Below are 19,300 nucleotides of genomic sequence, written 5' to 3' on the forward strand. Positions count from 1 at the left end.
ATGATTATATAATAAGTAATAGTAATAGTATATCTTAAATAATAAGTAATACATATGTACACAATTATATACATTAGCCTTACATATGTATATAATTTTTCATTAATTAATAAGGATACCTTATTAACAAAATTTATAAATCTTAAAATAATATTATGTTGCTACCTTATTATATATGAGATATTATCGTGAATTTTATAAGATCTTAAACTCCAAGTGATTTAATTTATGCTTTTATACGCCGTGATAAAGTTAATAGGATCATAAAACGTAATTAGTTCGCAGTCAACCAAATAACAATTTGATTATTGCCGCGCAAACCGAGAACTCTACATGTTGTACTAAACATTTAATTTAGATTCCAATTTTAAAATGGTCAAAAAGAAACACATCTGAAGCTCGTACAGTTTTCGAAAATGGAAGGTTACTTTTACATTGTGGCTCTGTTCTCTTCGTTCGAATTTGTCCAAAGCAAAATGGAACCGTTCGTGGTTGGTGGGGAGTACGCGCAAATACAACAATACCCGCACTCGGTGTTTCTCGACATCACGTGTCAAGATACGTTCATTTGCGGGGGTTCTCTTATCACACAACAGCTGGCACTGACTGCGGCCCATTGTATATCATCGTGCAAGAGCAGTCGTGGCGATCACGTCACACTGAAATACGGCCATGAGTATTTAGAGCAAATGAAATCGGCAGTGGTGGGGAAGTATGTGAAGCATCGTTATTTCGACGATGATACGTTGGAATACGATATCGCGATGGTGCTGTCGAAGACGGTGGTGCCGCTAGGTAAATTCGTGAAGCGGGTAGCCATTTTACCTAAGAATCCGAAACAACCGTTGGCGGGGTATATGGCTGGCTGGGGAGTGATTAATGTAAGGAACTATATATTTAAGAATAACCTTACTAATGCCATATTTAACTAATAAATAATACAGTAATTCAACCAAACTAATGCCCGCGTGAAATCTTTGAACCTTTTGTTCAAATGCGTATCTTGTATCTGCTTTTATACTGTGTGTTCTTAACATATGTTTAGCAATTAATGAAAAAATAACTATTATATATGCCTACATACTGCCTTCGAATAGTTAAAACTAGACCAAATATAAATAGGACCACACGAGAGGCACCAACTTTAAAATAAAAAAAAATCAAAATCTGTTCACCCATTCGAAAGTTCTCATGATACAGAAAAAATACAGCCGAATTGATAACCTCCTCATTTTTCTTAAAGTCGGTTTATAAACAGTTGTAGTACAATAAATAAACATAATCATTACATTCAGGGAAGTAAAACATTATTTTGACACTTAATAAGAATTCCATCCATTCTAAAGTTAATGAGTACTCAATTCAAATACACATAACACATTCATCAAATAAATAATATCAGATCGAAATTATAGTCCCAAGAAGAAGAATCAATGGCTCTAAAGTCTACAATTCAGAAATTTCAACCGAGTGATGTATGCAGTCTTTTGGGGCCTTTACCAGAAGGTACATTTTGTGCAGGACCCATTAAGGGACAGGGAGCTCCCGATCAGTGAGTTCAAATATTCTTTTGGAGAATAATTATATGCTAAGATACTCTTTATGAAACATCATCTTGTTCAAACTTTTTCAAATTCCTGTTATTTGAATTGTCATTTAGCGGTGATTTACCATTACAACTGTTAATTTTTATATTTGTGTATTTATTGTTTCTGGTAATAAAGAAAAAAAATGAAAAAAAAAAAACGCTCTGACTGACTGAAACTTATAAAACATTACATCATATTCTAGGAATAGTGTAATATAATAATAAAGTGAATTGACTATAATAATTAACTAATACATACTAATACAGACTGAAACCAAGGCACAAAATAGAAGAAAAATAAAAGGAGGGGGGATTCGAACCCGCGTCGTTTTGCCCTCCCGTAGCAAAAAGACACGGATTCGAATCCCACCTGATGATCAAAATGGTCCATTTCCTTTTCCTTCACCCTTTCCAGTAAATAACTTCTTTCCAGTCGTCAATCCTTTCCATGAGGAAAAGAATGATCTTTACCCGCGGTGTTCGCTTACCATCAGGCGAACCACCAGCTTAGTTGCCCGCCATGACATTAAAAATTATACTAAGTGAATACATTTTCTATGTGTAGTCTCTCATAGAAATTTAATTTCCAGGGGCGACTCAGGAAGTGCATTCGTGATAAGAGGCTACATTCAACTGGGAATAGTCTCATATAAGAACCCGAAGTACAGCCTGGTCGTGTACACCAACACCACATATCATTATGAATGGATAGAGCAAGCTGCTAACAAGTTAAATTGTTGAAAAATGATTAGCGATGTTTTATTTGTAAAGAGTGATAAAGTTGATAGTTATACACGTCCGCTTAAAACGCTGCCGCTATTCCTCCTACCTGTCTGTCTATCTATCCGGCTGTCACTAAGTTGTATCTCAAAAACCGCGAAAGTTGACCACGCGGGCGAAGATACGGGCAACAGCTAGTAAATAAAATAAGAAATGGATGTATCGAAATGAATAGCTATAGAAAATATGGCTGATCATCAATCTATTTGGAATCAATCTACTGAATTCAAATGTTAAATCGAGGAGTCCTGGGTTCGATTCCCGGTTGCGACTACCAAAAAAATGCCTTCGTCTGCCAGCACTCAGAACGCTAATTATCTACTTGTCCATAAAGGAAAATCATCACTGTATTAGATGTATCTGAAAAAACACATCTTCCGGACGATATCCCACAATATGAGACTTTAATTTACTTACCTTTAATATTAAAATTTAGAATTAAAGCTGGGGAGAATGTCCCTTGTCTTTTCAGGAACAAAATATTATATCTCCAATGTGTCGCGGACGAATTCTGACAAGCAACCGTAGTTTTACACGGCAGAAAGTCGACGTAACCTACGGCCTCGCCCCCATACCGACCATATGTGGGTATCTATATTGTATAGATTTCCCCTCTATCAAAAAATACCTACAATGTGCTAACGTTATTAGTAACTAGACGGTGCAGAATTCCCAATATTCACATCAGTATAAATGAAAATCCATTCTAGAAATTCTCCTTTACATTCATGTCAACAACCAAATACGTTTGTTTCTACAGGAGGTTGAGCAGTATGCTACTGAAAAAAGTTATATTGCAGAAATATTTTGCCCAGCGCTTTATGTAGTTACTATTTATTGAGATGACATTTGCGATTATTTTTTTTTTTAATTTTTATTTACTATTATTTATATTATTTATTTGCTTCACCTGTATGCTCGAATTCTTTTTGGCTCTATTTTGTTTCTTCATTCATTTGTTTTTCCTTTTTATACATTATTTTTATTTTAAATTGGTGCTAAATAAAGTGTATTATTATTATTATTATTATTATTATTCTTCTATGTTATTAAATAACCGACTACATTAAACTGAATTTTATCCACCTTAAAAGAATAGATTTAATTCAAACTTTGTATACTTATCAAGGATCGGTGATACAACAATAACATGATTTTAAGCCCTTTTAGGATCGCCAGGATTAAATTAATTCTTAAGCAGAAAATAAGTGACACAATTAAGTTTAATCTATCATTAATGCAGGTTATTCATTTCTTTTTTTTTAACTGCATTTTTTTAATATTAAGTTAAAATAGACCATTCAAAGAATCCTTATTAAAGAAACATGACATCAGCATTATATTTTATATATATAGTTTTTTCTTCTCTCTTTAAGACTCAATGCATTATCGCGAAGAGATAGCGGCTACGTAGTAAAGCTTACTATACACATTATTTATTTATTTATAAGTAAAAAATATAAAAGGAGCCTGAAAAGGTAAAAGCATAGCAAATTCTGAAAGAGGAGAAATCCGTACTGTGTTACATTCAACTATACTATTTCATCCATTTAGGATATTTAACATCAATAACAAACAGCTGGGCTAAATGAGTGAAGAGATTTTACTATCAAAATTGAAAAATTATTACATATAATGTATCCAGATCTAAAATATTCCTCATCAAGTAACTGGCATATAACTCAATACTCCATATTATCATTATTTACCTTTCATAGGACGTCAATACACCTAACTTTTTGTACAAATAAGTATTCTTCATTCATATAATCATCAGCAAAAAATGTTACGTCACATATTTTCGTACAACAGGCAGTCACGAGTACCATCTTCGATGACGCAAACCATAAAGCACTTATGCGGTAATTAAGATTCAATGACTCGTGTAATGAGCCGCAATGATACAATAAATCTGATCCATTACACTCGCAACCAAGTGACTTCGCTAAAAACAGAATGATTGTTGTAATCGTTTTTGTAATATTACTTGTAGATTCCGAAGGAAAAATGGAACCTTTTGTGGTGAACGGAGATCGGGCGGCCATAGAATACTACGCACATTCCGTATTTCTTTCAATACGAGACTATCAGGGCGCTTATATTTGCGGATCGTCAATTTTGAACCAAAAAGTGTTAATTTCGGCGGCGCATTGCTTTGAAAGTTGTAAGAACCCCGGGAATGTAAACGCGTTCGTCGGAAATGCCAACCGTGGTAAAGGAAAGAAATACAGATTGGCTGATTTTATAATACATGAGCACTATGATTCTCACGAAGTAAGCAATGATATAGCGCTAGCAGTGCTACGTGTTCCCCTTTCTTTGGGCAAGTATGTTAAACGAGTGGCTATATTGAAGCGACCTCCTCCTAAGAAAATGGCGGCAGTCGCTGGATGGGGGCTGGTTGACGTAAGCTTTACTTGCTTCTAATATTTATTTGCTTTTTTTCATAGAGTTTTCGTTGTATACTTCGTGGTTTCTTAACTATGTACCAAGCAATTATATAAATATTATGCCCTTTTACTCCGCATAATAATAGCGCCGCAAAAATACATAGTTGTAATTTAATAAATAAGAGTAACAGTTTAATTATTTATCAATTTTGTCTGCGTAACTGAGTTCTATAATTCTATCGAATATCTAGTCTTATCTCCATCGTTTTAGGAATACAATGCAGTTAAAAGCGGTTGGTTGCATTCAGCAGAGCAGAAAGTATGGACATTAGTCGAGTGTAGGAAGGTCCTGCCGGGCATCCCAACTGGATGCATGTGTGCTGGGGATACTAATGAAAATCGTTATGCATCTGAGTAAGTAGTTGATAGACATGGCATTTAATTTTAAAAATTTTATAAAATCTACCGAAGTTGTAATAAATAAAATTCAAATCATAGTCAAACTGTCTGAAGATGTTTAAGAATAGAATTTGTATTCGTAATATTTTCTTAAACTTTGGATTTTTTATGTTATTTTTTTATCACAAGGGAACAGATCCGAGATACTGACTATCCACTGCTGCTGGACATGAACCAACCAAAAGTTTACTTTGTTTATTTATATCTACTTTCGTTTTTGCTACGATCACATCACATTATTGAAAAAAAATTTATAAAGAATGTGATACATAGAATAAGTATATTAAATATCTTTATATGTTTCAAGGGGCGATTCCGGCAGCGCTCTAGTTATGAATGGTTTCATACAAGTAGGAATAGTTTCCTTCAAAAGACCAGAAACTACCAGAGGTCTGGTGGTGTACACAAACGTATCGTATTTTTATAGATGGATCAAAATAAATTCAAGAAATTTGTATTGTAAAGAAAAACTTGGATGAGTAAAACTAGCAATTACCTATAGTTGTGTAGTTTGAATTTTCCTGATTCCTGTGACCTACCTAAAATATAAGAAATTTGCGACGTTACACAATTTAATTACGAACACGTCTTAATGGTTTATTTATACACTCACAGCATGTGACAGTAACTTTCATTTTCCCAAAGCCGATAAGAAAAAAACATTCCGAGCTAGGGTTGCCAACATTTAAAAAATTCATTGACACATCATTAGAAAAAAAACTTTTAAAATCTGCTGTGGCAACTATACCCAACCTATTATATATACTAATGTATGTAATGTATATGGTAGTAGTGGTATAATTTTTCAATAATACAAAATTAAAAAACAACGTCAACATAACCTATAACTTGATGCAGAAGTCATACCTAAAAATAATGATTTTTTGTTATCAAACCTTCTCAACTACATACATGAATACGTGTTGTATATCAACACTGGCAACCTTATTCCCCACACCTTATTTAGCACCGCATACAAATGATCAATCGCTATGTAAAAAGCAAATCAATTGACTGATATAGACAAAAATACTTAACATGTTCTACGAGGATGGTATGGTAATGAGCAGATAAATGCTCAAGTGACAGTTTTTGTGTTAACTTTTAATTTGCATACGTTCAAGATGATAAAGTTCAAACGGAATTACTCAGAATTAAAACATTCTGTATTTTTTACGTGCATTCTTGCGCTGAAGCGTCTGATAGTTATTTTGTACTTTTTTGTATCACTACATTTAGACCGATAGTTACAGAAGAATTTTCTGCAGCATTTTCGATCATGACACACAAATTGTGACTAGTTTTAAGCGTTTTTTCTTTTCCTATTACAGGTTAAAAAGACGCAGTTTTTGAGTTTAAAAATGTCTTGAGACAGCCGATCTTTCCTTAAATAATATATTATATATAGTTCTGCATGATACTATATAGTACGTGTAGATTATATTGTAAATTGAAATTCAAAATACTTGCCACAAATTGAACTCTATACAACACACTATGCACTCGATGATCGTACTATGCCATAGCAACGTTTCTTTCATATATCCTCCGTATTCACATATGAATCATATTTGGAGAGCTGCTGAGTTCATTGAGACACATACAGGAATTCCAATGAATCGTATAAGGAGCTATATCCCCATAGACTTGACGCCCTAACCTTACAGATATAAATAGAACACAATGTTGGTCAACGGAAACAGGAAGTCTGCTTCTACAGCCCTTATTTGATAGCTTTCATATAGTTTGCAATTATATCAAATAATGTATTGTATGTTGGACCTTGAGTCACTTAACATGTTTTTAAACCTTATGGTTTGATTTCATCAGATATTTAGGTTAAAATAGCGGTCGCCCCGACTTCACTCGTGGTACATATATAGCCTGTAGCACTCAGGGATCCACATTTTGATATGAGTACAGCAGTTCCTGAGATTTGCGCGTTCAAACAAACAAACTTTTCAGTTTTATTATAAGACTATTCTTACTAACTTTAAGTTGAAGTGATAAAATTCTTTAAATCAATAAATTCTCAGATTTATATTTAACGGTAGGTAATCTTTGAATTAAATAAAATCAATACAAAATCTATAAATTTTTTTTCAGCAAGTTTTTTCAATTGTAAGCGTATTTCGATTAACTACCCTAATCATTCATTTATATTTTGATGACAATAATATTGTTATTAAAATATGGAGTTTTTTGCAGTAAAAACTGTAAGAACTACCTACCAAACCGGTGATCAATGATTTCTTCGCTTCAAAATCGATTCGAGAAGACTATTTCAATAAAAAAATTGCTGAGTTTAAAAAAAGAGATAACATATATATAGATAAATATTGAGATGCTCTTATTTCAAAAGTCTTTTACTATTTAACACGCTTTCAGAAGCTTCGCCTATATATTTGTATGTAATCGACTCTTTTAACCACAAAGCTTTAAAAGGACAAATTAATTTAAACTTTATAATCTTATCAATCGGTGATAATATAATAATTTCGTGAGTTTATAAATTGTTGTTAACTTGATTAGGGTCGCCAGGATTAAAGAACAATCCAACCAAAAAATAAGTACACGTAAGGATATTTCCTTACGAGTACTCTACCAAGTGAGACAATTTAGTTGTTTCTATCAGTTAAGCGTGTTCTTTAGTTTTTTTAAGTATATATGTTTTATGTTTTAAATAGAAAGAGATAAAGTCGTCTCGCTCAAGAGACAAAGTCGTCAACATCAAGTGCACACGCGAATTTCACCCATCTCTCGTCTGATATTTTGCTAAATCTAATTAGCTTTCACCATAATCATTGGGAGCGCGTGTTCCATCGAACAGTGGGATTGACGGTTGCAACTGGTTATCAACGAATACAGCAAGTTTATAATAAATGGCGTGTTATCAGCACTAACACGTGTATCGATAATGCTGAGCGATTGGAACGTGAAAGTTGTAAAATGCAGGTGCAAATATTAGATACAATCAATGGTTTTTGTGGGCTGATTGTTATGTGGTTTAAGAATGAAATTAATTCATATCAACTTGTAATTTTACTCATAATGTTATATGCAGTGGTTATACCTTTATGTATATTCAGAGAGATAATCGAAAAAAAAACAAACGTCAAAAAATTCGTTTATCGGAGATTGTGTGTTCTGTTGCATCTTTTAAATTGCTCTCATAAAATGGGATCGGTGTGATTGCACTCATAGTCGATATACCATTTAATTGAAGTTTTTTTTCACACAAACATTAAAATAAATAGGCTTCTACAAAAAAATTTCTACTAATACAGCCAAATCAAGAAACAGTGTTCACAAAATCAGCTACACTAGGCCCAGCAAAAGCTGATCAGCAAAAGTCGGCATTAATTTTCAGCCAGTCCTGACACCACGTTATTATCTTTACCGTTTTCTTTCAATTATGCTACTATCATCATTTAACTATAAAATTGGTGAAGTCTTTCTGTTTACATTGTACTTATTTATTTATAAACATTTACGACATTTATTCCAGCAAACAAAGTACCATGTAAACGCTATCAGTGGAGTCTATTTATTGCCACACCTTCAACAGAAGCTTTTCGTTTAACGAGATTTCTGAGTGTTAATGTAAATGCGATAGGTACTTTGTAGCAAGATTAGTGCATAGGATATAATCATATTTACCAGATAAAGACTATTTTACAAGTATATTTATGTATGTCTTTATTTTTTTTACCGCCTCCTTGGTGCAGTGGTTAACGCGTGAGCGTAGAACCGAGGGGTCCTGGGTTCGATTCCCGGTGGGGACGCACAAAAAAAAATGTCTGGCAGGACACAGAAGGCTGATCACCTACTTGTCCATAAAGAAAATCGATCAGTGAAACAGATGTATATCATCTGCCCCATACCCCACTAGGGGACACGGGACTTCACTTTTTATTTTTTTTACGTTCCGTACACCATCTTATGTTGTGTAACTATTGCGTTTATCACTAAACTATAAACAAAATTTCTGTGCCTATTCAATTAAAATTTGAAAACGTCGTACCACTTACAACCCATAAAATTTTAAAGGCCTGAGATTAGTATTACTTTGTGTGTTTATTCACAAGACACTGAAATATGTTAAGTATAAACAACATAATTTAAAAGGATTGTTTATTATTCTGTTACAAAACAACTCAAACTCAAGGTAGATTGCCTTTAGGAGCTCAATCAAATAATAATTACGTCGCTTGAATATTTAAACTATTGTTTCTATTACAAAAACTCGTGAAGATACGGTAGTCCAACTCTTTTAATTAAAAAACAACGAAATTAAAATAGTAATATAACAATAACTGCAGGAAAATTCATACATAACAGCTGGCACAATGGAATTTTAATTATGAAAGTCAGTCTAAGAATCATTTTCGTGTCTCTGACAAAAACAATAACAGTGCAAATCTACATTCCATTACCTATAAATATTCTTAAATATTATTTAAGGTGATGATACACGCCAAATGATTTATGTCTATCCAGTTTGGTAGTACTTGACGGACATTAATTAATGGTCAATAAATCTATGATAACTAACACTTAACTAGTAGCTTTATTGTAAAACACTGCCGTCACTGTTCGCTAGATAGCAAAAACTATAGTAATAAATAATGGTAAAAAAACGCGCAGTCTCACAGCTTATAATATTGTTGGTCTAGATTATATATTAATTCGAAGTTAAAGATCATCTTGCAACACACAGGATATTTTTTTAGTTTAATAATCGCATAAATATGGGAACTGTAGTGTTGCGTCATTACAAAAACGATGATTGACATGTTCAATTGTACGTAATTAATGCAATGTTTCAAATTATTTCAAGAGTCTGTTGGATATTGTATATTGTTTAAAACACGGCGAGATAGGAATAGATAGTCCAAAAATTCCTTCATGCATTACATAGTTCCATTGTGATACCATTTTAGCTGTGTTGGTTACCCTGAAGTGCAGTAGTCTTCTAATTAACATCCTAAAAATACATACAACATTTTTAAAATAATCATACGTACACAATGGTAAATCTACAATAAAATACGAGGCATTAATCAAGAAAGGCTCGTGTTCTTTACCCCTTCCTAGTCCAATCCATCTTTCGTTTCGACAATCCTTTCATTTTACATTACCCCTTAAAACGGGTAATTCGCAGAGGAACTGCCTCTGCTAATGTTCATGGGTGGTGGCGATTGCATAACATAAAAAAAATCCAATTTCACATTTCATGTGTACCTACCATTAATTTAAGTATCTATTCGATATCCTAAGAATCGAGCTATTAAAGTTTTTTAAAAACAACAGAAAAATAAAATTTACAATACATTTTCAATTACTTTAATCGATTCTAAAAATATTATCCTCTTTCTTCTGCTTAAAGCTGCCACATATTCTTTTCATATCAGGTTATGATGAACCGCCCAGCACCAGTGATGCCACTAAGAGACCACGGGAATGTTATAAAACCCCGTGAATTCTTCCAGTGCCATTGCCTGTGCATGGTGCGAGGTCTTCTGTCTTCTTGATCTTCTGTTGGACTGCAGTTTCCACGTCATACGCGACATTTTCTTGCAGACTCCAAATGTTTTTATATATTTCCCATTAATTTTCAATCACTTCAATTTTATTTCTATACTTTTACTTTTACAAACCAAAACCAAAATAATCAAAGTAGGCAAGTAAAAGTATAGAAATTTCACAGCTGATGAAAATTCTTCACATTATTTAATACGGAAATATAGGTACGATATGACTATAACTTAAAAAAGACAATATACTAATGTACATAACAACTTAATGGTAATAAAATCAGACATATTAAAAACATATAAATAAACTTAAATTATAAACATATTAAACGCATTTAAACATTCGTACTAACTCATGTGAAACTAACGGATTAACATCCTGAATGAAGCCTTATCAATGCCCGTTCATTGCTTTTAATGATCCCACGTAATTCGGTAGATGTTTATCGAAAAGGATATAATTAAATACTTACCTCAACATTTCGCACATATTGACTAAAATTTACGCAGTCAACCTCGATGTTATCACTAATTTAGATAGAAACACGCCGCAAAAGGAACTAATTTCAGTTCATTATAAGTTTTTTACTTACTTCGTTCGTTTAGCCATCATTCAACTGCAATATTTGTTGTTATTTAAGTTTGACTTACCTGTGCGACATCGGACGCGAAGGAAAAATCATTTTCCTGCTCCTAATTCGAAAAGATACCTACTGTGTAGCGGTATTGATGAAGTATAGAAATTGACGTATTAAACTCAGTATTTGTCTTTTGAATTGGTTAAAATTCAAAACTATACGCATTTATTTCAAGCATCTACTGGTATATTTGATTTAAGATAAAGACTTTGTTGCATATTGTGCACAGAACCCTATAACACCAGACAGCCATAAAAATCCAATTCAAACGCTACAATATGTTCCATAATTTATAACTTTATCAGCTCCTTGTTAAACTTAAGGGCGTAATTAAAAACAAACAATAAATATACCGGCTTTGTAACTAAAATAAGTATATTGATACGCGCCAGTCACCTGCGAGATTTTAATCGAAGTTGCGCGCGCGCGTAGTTAAAATTAATGAAAGAGCCTGCGCATGTGAACAGTGTGATGGCCATGAATTGTGGACACTGGCTTTTACATTAGAATGGGCTACTGTTTTGTTTCAGATGTGTTTTAACCATATATCTTAGTGCGAATGGTCGACTCGCCTCGTGTTAAGACTTAGCTTAGCTTGATTATAATATACCAGGGAAGTTAAAAGCTTTTAAGGTTTTACGTTTAAAATACTGTTTTATCTTCTTTATAACCGCTGAAGACGCTAGTTTAAATACATGCCTAGAATTGAAATAAAAACCTCAAGTTTAATATTGGCCTTAATCTTTTTCAAAATATTTCTTCCTCATTTTTCAAACCATGTGTTATTTAAGAATCTCCAACACCATAACCGAACAAGTCAAAATTTAATGAGTTTATGATAAAATAGATTAGACAACAGCTATTATTTTATACCGCTAGCGTCGCAGCTATCTGCCTTGTCTATTATACAATCTCGAGGTATCTATGAATCGATCTATTTCAAATAAGAAGTGAAATCTCTAGCTGCATTCAGTATCGACTATAACATCTACCTTGTAATTGGGTCTGAACTTATATTTATTGTTTCAAGACTACGTTTACATCTATCAGAGACAATTTTCCTAGACACAGTTGGAATTAAATGTAAATTTAAGTTGAGGTACAATCATTGAATTTATTTAAAGAGATAATATTAGATTGCTTCAAATTATCAAGCAATACGCTATACGTATATACGTACGCGAATACGCTAGCAACTAGCAGAATTAAAAATGTGATATTATGTGTAATTTATATGGACGATTATATAAACCCGTCGTATTTACTGCTTGTAATTATCATTTAACTCGACTATACGGCGATATATTTTATCAATATAAACATTGAGACAAGCTGGTAATTATAGCAATAAACGAATGTTAACACGAAAGTACGTTGAGACAGCGTGGCGCGGCTTTAGACTCTGGTTATATAAACATTATATAATTATACATTTATAAGTTTCAATTAGTTTCGTTATTTAATTGATAGTTTTGTAAGAAATTCACATACACCATAGGAATTTAAAAGTTAGAGTCAAATAATAAATGATAACACGCCTTACGATAGAAAAATATAAATCTTGCTATCTTTTAAGGTATTTTTAAAGTCCTTTTGTTTAATCGATTCCATGGGAATACATATCACGTTTCCCACGAGACGAACGACACCTACCATCTGTGATATTTCACAAGTCTAGCCGAGATTTAGTGCTCTGGTTACGAGGTACATTCACTTATTCTCTCATTCAGTTTAGGTTTGAATCGGTAATAAAAAGTCATTAAAACTCAGAGCACATCCTGCGAAGGGACAAGTGGGGCGAGTGTGAATTATCACCGTCAGATAAATCGCCTTAAATAAACAAGATATGCAATCGAAGCGAGACATCTCGCACTTAGTTATTCACACATCATTTATAGTTAAGCATTCCAGTTGATAGGTATTGGAATGTAACGCTAAGTCTGTGAAAGTATCTCGCGTTAATTGTCCACGACGGCGGTTGTTGCGTTTGTGAGATATCCCCGGCGTAAACATCCTAGTTTGTTGATTTCTATGGAATGGTATACAGACAGTGCATGCGGCGTAACATAAAGTAGCGAGGAAACGGCGCTGCGGGTGGGATATGTGCGAATTATCGCATTCGCGCCACGCACATGATAATTCTTGTGTTTGTCACAGCGCATTGGTGCACATTGCATGCACAAGGGAAATTGTTAGCGGTAAAAGCGTAACCTGATTGATAAGGGCGTGATGCAGTTTTTTAATATGTTAATTTATAACAACTAAGTTATGAATTGACGTTGAAATTATTGTTATTTGTTTCGATATTCAAGTGGAAGTGAAGGTACATTATTTAAAACTACATAGTGAAATCAATTTTATACGTGAAAGTTGTTACTAGGCGTTGCTACGGTTTGGCAAAAAACGCGGGTTCGAATCCCGCCTCGAGATCAATTTTTTCTATTCTTTCAAATTTTCTCATTTATAAAGCATTTCAATGCTATAAAACTAAAAATTAAAGTTATTTCTAGTTTATTGTCTCTGTCTTATACACTCATCACGAAATAAACGAGCTGTCTTACATAATATAATTTTGTGGCATTTTCATTAGTCATTATAAATTTAAAAATACAGTACATGAAGCAGAATCACGTCAAACTTACTATTGAGTCAACAAGAACCATCCATGAGCAGATGGCAAACCGTGTTATTGACAAGAAGCTAAGCTCAACTCGTGTTTACATTTCTTTGTGTGGTCCGGAGAACAAAGATTTACATTATTTGGAGATTGCGAACGGATTAAGTATACGTAGTATAAATATTTGTGCCAGTATGACTACTATACGAGATTTTTACTTTAAAGACCAATAAGTCTTCTTAAATAATAACAAATCCTTTTTTATTTGCTTTTGTTCATTTTTCTCTTAATTTTTTCTAAATGGTTTTTATATCTATTATTTTTCTTACAAAATCAATAAGGTGTATATATGTATTGCATTAGATACATTTAGATGGCATACGTACAAAAGTAATTGGACATCATTGTGGGTATAGTCCCTCTGCTTTATTAATATTGCTCCCTGTTAAAGTTTTGTAACTAAATCCTCGTACATTTCTCGCATCAACAGTCGTATTACAAATCTTCAAGTCGCATTAAGCAATCGAAGGCGAACCATAAACAAATTCCGATATAGTTATGAACAAACGTAGACTGTTATTGTTGGCATAAACGGTTATGTACGACGGTACGGTAAGCAATGTAGATTATGTTGACATAATGGATTATCTATGACCACTAGATAGTATCGGTGAAGCTAATTTCACGCTCAAACCTAGTAACAACTAGGAAGTACAAGATATTGTGTTATTATAAATTGTTGTCTGTCATTGGCGAGTGATTGATCGCACTGAAAACTTTTTGGAATCGTAAATATGTAAACCGATTCGATAAGGATAAATAACAGGAACTAGAACGTCAGACGGTAGACAATATCGGCTTAGTTAAGACGTTTATGCCACGTGAATCATTGTTAGTAAAAATCGTGAGAGATGTTGCATTTATTCATTGCCCTAAGTAAAGAATCGGAGATTGGTTTGAGCATTGAATAAAAAAGTATCCATAAAATACATAATATTCATAAGCTTTTACCATAAAGATAATCCAACGACGCGGAGTTAAAATAACTATGGCTTTCTTAGTTTCTTCAACAACTGTGACTTGAGTGGGAATTATAAATATCCTGCAATCCAGGAAGCTATTTAAATAGGACATTTCCCCTTTTACGGAATAATTACTAGGAACCTGTTGCCTAATAGGGCTGTTACAAACAAATTACAGCCCGGGGCCCACCATCGTTTACATCTTGTTAATACACGTTAACTTCTAAGAGCTTCTTAGGTTAATTTTCCATCCAGTTATGACATAAATGCCGTATGAAAAATGATGACTAATTTCTTACTTGACGACTGAAGTTGATGAATGTTTCCGCAAGTCCGCAAAGATGGACATGCTAACCCTCAACCTATTATTTAGTACGATTTCCTCAACAATATGGTTGGTAAGCTTATTCGATTAATTATTATTATCTAATGTCAAACTCTCAATAATCTTCTCTTCGTGTAAACTTTGACAAGTCTTTATGAACAGTCATTTTTTTCAAACTACTACCCATTTGGAATGCCTTTTTTACCAAGAAGAAACAACAAGAATCTTGATTGAATCGGCAACAAACTAAATCAATAAAAAAATAAATAAATATACAAAAATAAAAAACAAACGAAATAAATGCCCAAAACATGAAGAGTTATTCGTCATTTGTTCCTTTTTTCCTCTAACAGATGGGACCATCATCAAAAAATGATTTTAAGAAGGAAGCATAATATATGCGGGTATTAGAAATGATCTGTCACAGCGTCCCGTATGTCCCAGCGGGAGACTGCTACTGGTTTCCTACTAATGGTTCTATGGTGTAATAGAATTATTTCAAGATTGATAACCTATACCCAGATATGAATAGATTATGATTTAGATCGTGGAAATTGTGCAAGGAAACAAATGCTCCTGCGAGCACATTTGTGCCAATCGTAATAGGTTTTGTGTAGAACTTGGGATGTAAGGGAGCACAACCACATCTGAGTGCTTCAAAAGTCAACCTCACCTTCACGTGGTGCATCCTGATAAACAACGGACGAGGCTCTGACGACCGAAATGATGGCGGTATAACCATCCAAAGTGTGGCATAGTTAAATTTAATAACCCGGTGATGGGCAGCAGCATCGCCGGTAAGAAAAAAGCTATGCTCTGCGGTCGCCAACCCGCATGCCCAGCGTGGCGACTATGGGCATTTACCTCAAATGGCAAAGCAAATTCAACCACGGCCCCCAGTTCCCGGTAGTTCTACTATTCCCGGCTACGGCGGCGGTCGTGGTAACGGTAGGACAGGGGGTGCGAAGAATCCCCGGGCTACGGTAGGCCGTCAAATTCAGCTGACCCTTGCAACGTATAACGGACGCACGCTACGGCTCGACGAACATCTAACGCAGCTAGAAGAGGAGCTAGGAAAGATAAAATGGCATATTCTTGGGTTATGCGAAGTCCGAAGAGAGGGAGAGGACACTATAACTCTAGAATCGGGGCATGTCATGTATTTTAGAGAAGGGGAACGACGTTCTGAGGGTGGTGTTGGTTTTCTTGTTAACAAAGTCCTCTGTCACAACATTGTTGAAGTCTCAAGTGTGTCACCTAGAGTTGCGTACCTTATAATTAAGCTCACTAATAGGTATAACCTGAAGGTGATACAGGTTTACGCACCAACTTCGACGCACTCTGATGAAGACGTCGAAAGATTGTATGAAGATATATCAAAAGCCTTACGCAATACCAAAAAGGCACATTTCAACGTTGTGATGGGGGACTTCAATGCTAAAGTGGGAATACAAATGTGTAATGAGTCGGCAATAGGACCACACGGTTTTGGAAGCAGAAACCAGAGGGGCAACATGCTAGTTAATTTCCTTGAAAAAGAGAGACTCTACTTGATGAATTCCTTCTTCAAGAAACAGTCTCAGAGAAAATGGACCTGGCAAAGCCCCGACGGTAAGACGCAAAATGAGATTGATTTCATCATTACGGACAAAAGGCGTATATTCAGAGATGTTTCAGTGATTACAAGATTTAAAACGGGTAGTGACCACCGATATCTTAGAGGCACTCTGAATATCAACTGCAAGCTTGAGCGACACCGATTGATGAAGTCAATACTCCGGCCCAGTAAATCAGTAACTGCTGCTGAACCTGAAATTTTGCAACAAAATTTGGTCAATCGGTTCGCTGCGTTGGAAACCACGGAAGACGTTGACCAGAAACTTCAGCAAGTTGTAAATATATTAAGGGACGAAGGCGCAAAACTCTTTAAAAACAAACCCACCGGCAAGAAGTGTAAGCTTTCTCGGGAGACTCTAAGTCTGATGAATGAACGACGTGATAACCCACCTTCGGCTTTGTCAGAACAAAGGGCACTAAACAATAAAATAAGTAGGATGGTTCGACGCGACCTTAGATCGTATAATGCTCTTGCAATTGCAAAAGCGATTGAGCAAAATCGAGGATCTAAAGTACTTTCGCGAAAACTTGAAAGGTCCCATCTGACAAAGCTGAAGTCATCAACGGGGAGCGTCCTAACGTCGGTGTCGGAGATTCTGACGGAGATCGAACACTTTTACAGCTGCTTGTACGCGACACAGGTGTCTCGACCCGTTCAAGTTAATAAAGACCCCAGAGCCACTTTAACCCGGCACTATACGGATGAACTGCCTGAAGTCAGCCTAGATGAGATGGAATTGGCCCTAAAACAACTTAAAAATGGGAAAGCCCCGGGTGAGGATGGAATTACAACAGAACTTCTTAAGGCAGGTGGAGTTCCTATCCTGAAAGAGCTAAAGGATATATTTAACTCTGTCCTTTTCCTTGGGAGAACCCCGAAAGTGTGGAGTGAAGGCGTAGTAGTCCTGTTCTTTAAAAAGGGTGATAAAACGCTCTTGAAGAATTACCGGCCTATTTCGCTTTTGAGCCACATCTACAAGTTATTCTCAAGGGTAATTACAAATCGTCTGGAGCGGAGACTTGATGAGTTCCAACCTCCGGAGCAGGCCGGGTTTCGACGCGGATATAGTACCATAGACCACATCCACACTGTGCGGCAGATTATACAGAAAACAGAAGAGTATAATCAGCCCCTGTGCATTGCTTTTGTGGACTATGAGAAAGCTTTCGACTGCGTCGAAACTTGGTCTGTTCTAGAGTCCTTGCAGCGTTGCCAGGTTGACTGGCGATACATCGAAGTGTTGAGATCACTGTATGATGCCGCATCTATGTCCGTCCAAATCCAAAAACAGCGTACCGGACCTATCCATCTACGGCGAGGCGTGCGACAAGGCGACGTGATCTCGCCGAAACTGTTCACCAACGCATTAGAGGATATGTTTGGTACACTAAATTGGAAAGGACGAGGCATTAATATTAATGGCCAATATATCTCACACTTGCGATTCGCCGATGACATTGTCATTATGGCTGAATCGCTGCAGGAACTAAAGCAGATGTTGAACGACTTAGTTGGGTCATCCGCTCGTATCGGCCTCCGCATGAACGCAGAGAAAACGAAGGTTATGATCAACAATCATGTTTTACCGGAGCCGATTAACATAAATGGAGTCTCTCTCGAGATTGTTCAAGAATATGTGTACCTCGGGCATATGCTCCAAATAGGCAAGAATAATTTCGAGAGAGAAATCAATAGGCGGATACAGCTTGGTTGGGCAGCATTTGGAAAACTTCGTCACGTCTTCGCGTCGTCACTTCCCCAATGCCTTAAAACACAGGTATTTAATCAGTGCGTCCTACCAACCATGACCTACGGAGCCGAGACGTGGACACTTACAGTAAGGCTGGTTCACCAACTAAAAGTCGCTCAGCGAGCTATGGAGAGAGCTATGCTCGGTATTTCTCTGAGGGACCAAGTCCGAAATGAAGTAATTCGCCAGAGAACAAAAGTTATCGACATAGCTCAACAAATTAGCTCGCTGAAGTGGCAGTGGGCCGGTCATATGTGTCGCAGAACGGACAACAGCTGGGGCACACATGTCTTAGAGTGGAGACCGCGTCTTGGCAAACGTAGCGTAGGACGTCCTGCTGCGAGATAGATTAGACACTCTCTATTGAACTATATATCCACCCTATAAATAATAGAATATTTACTAAAGGAAATGATTGGTATTTGAAAAGTCAGCGCATTGTAGTTAAAGCAAAGTTACAACCAAAAGTAATAAATGTTTATAACAGACAATATTTTTGATGTACATTTATCATTAATTTGTTATTGTAAGCCATGACAAAAAATAATTAGGACAATTAAAGGAATACACATATAT

The 19,300-nt window shown here is 35.3% G+C and overlaps 1 protein-coding gene across 1 annotated transcript; it reads left to right on the forward strand.

Moving 5' to 3' along the window:
* Positions 1-215: 215 nt before the first annotated feature.
* LOC119829566 (trypsin Tyr p 3.0101-like) lies at positions 216-2,333 on the forward strand. Its single transcript, XM_038352140.1, has 3 exons — positions 216-881; positions 1,416-1,552; positions 2,179-2,333. The coding sequence occupies exons 1-3, from the start codon at positions 417-419 to the stop codon at positions 2,327-2,329; spliced, it is 753 nt and encodes a 250-aa protein (XP_038208068.1). The 5' UTR covers positions 216-416; the 3' UTR covers positions 2,330-2,333.
* Positions 2,334-19,300: the final 16,967 nt, after the last annotated feature.

This window comes from Zerene cesonia, chromosome 1 (genome assembly GCF_012273895.1).
Source record: "Zerene cesonia ecotype Mississippi chromosome 1, Zerene_cesonia_1.1, whole genome shotgun sequence".
Lineage (NCBI taxonomy): Eukaryota > Metazoa > Arthropoda > Insecta > Lepidoptera > Pieridae > Zerene > Zerene cesonia.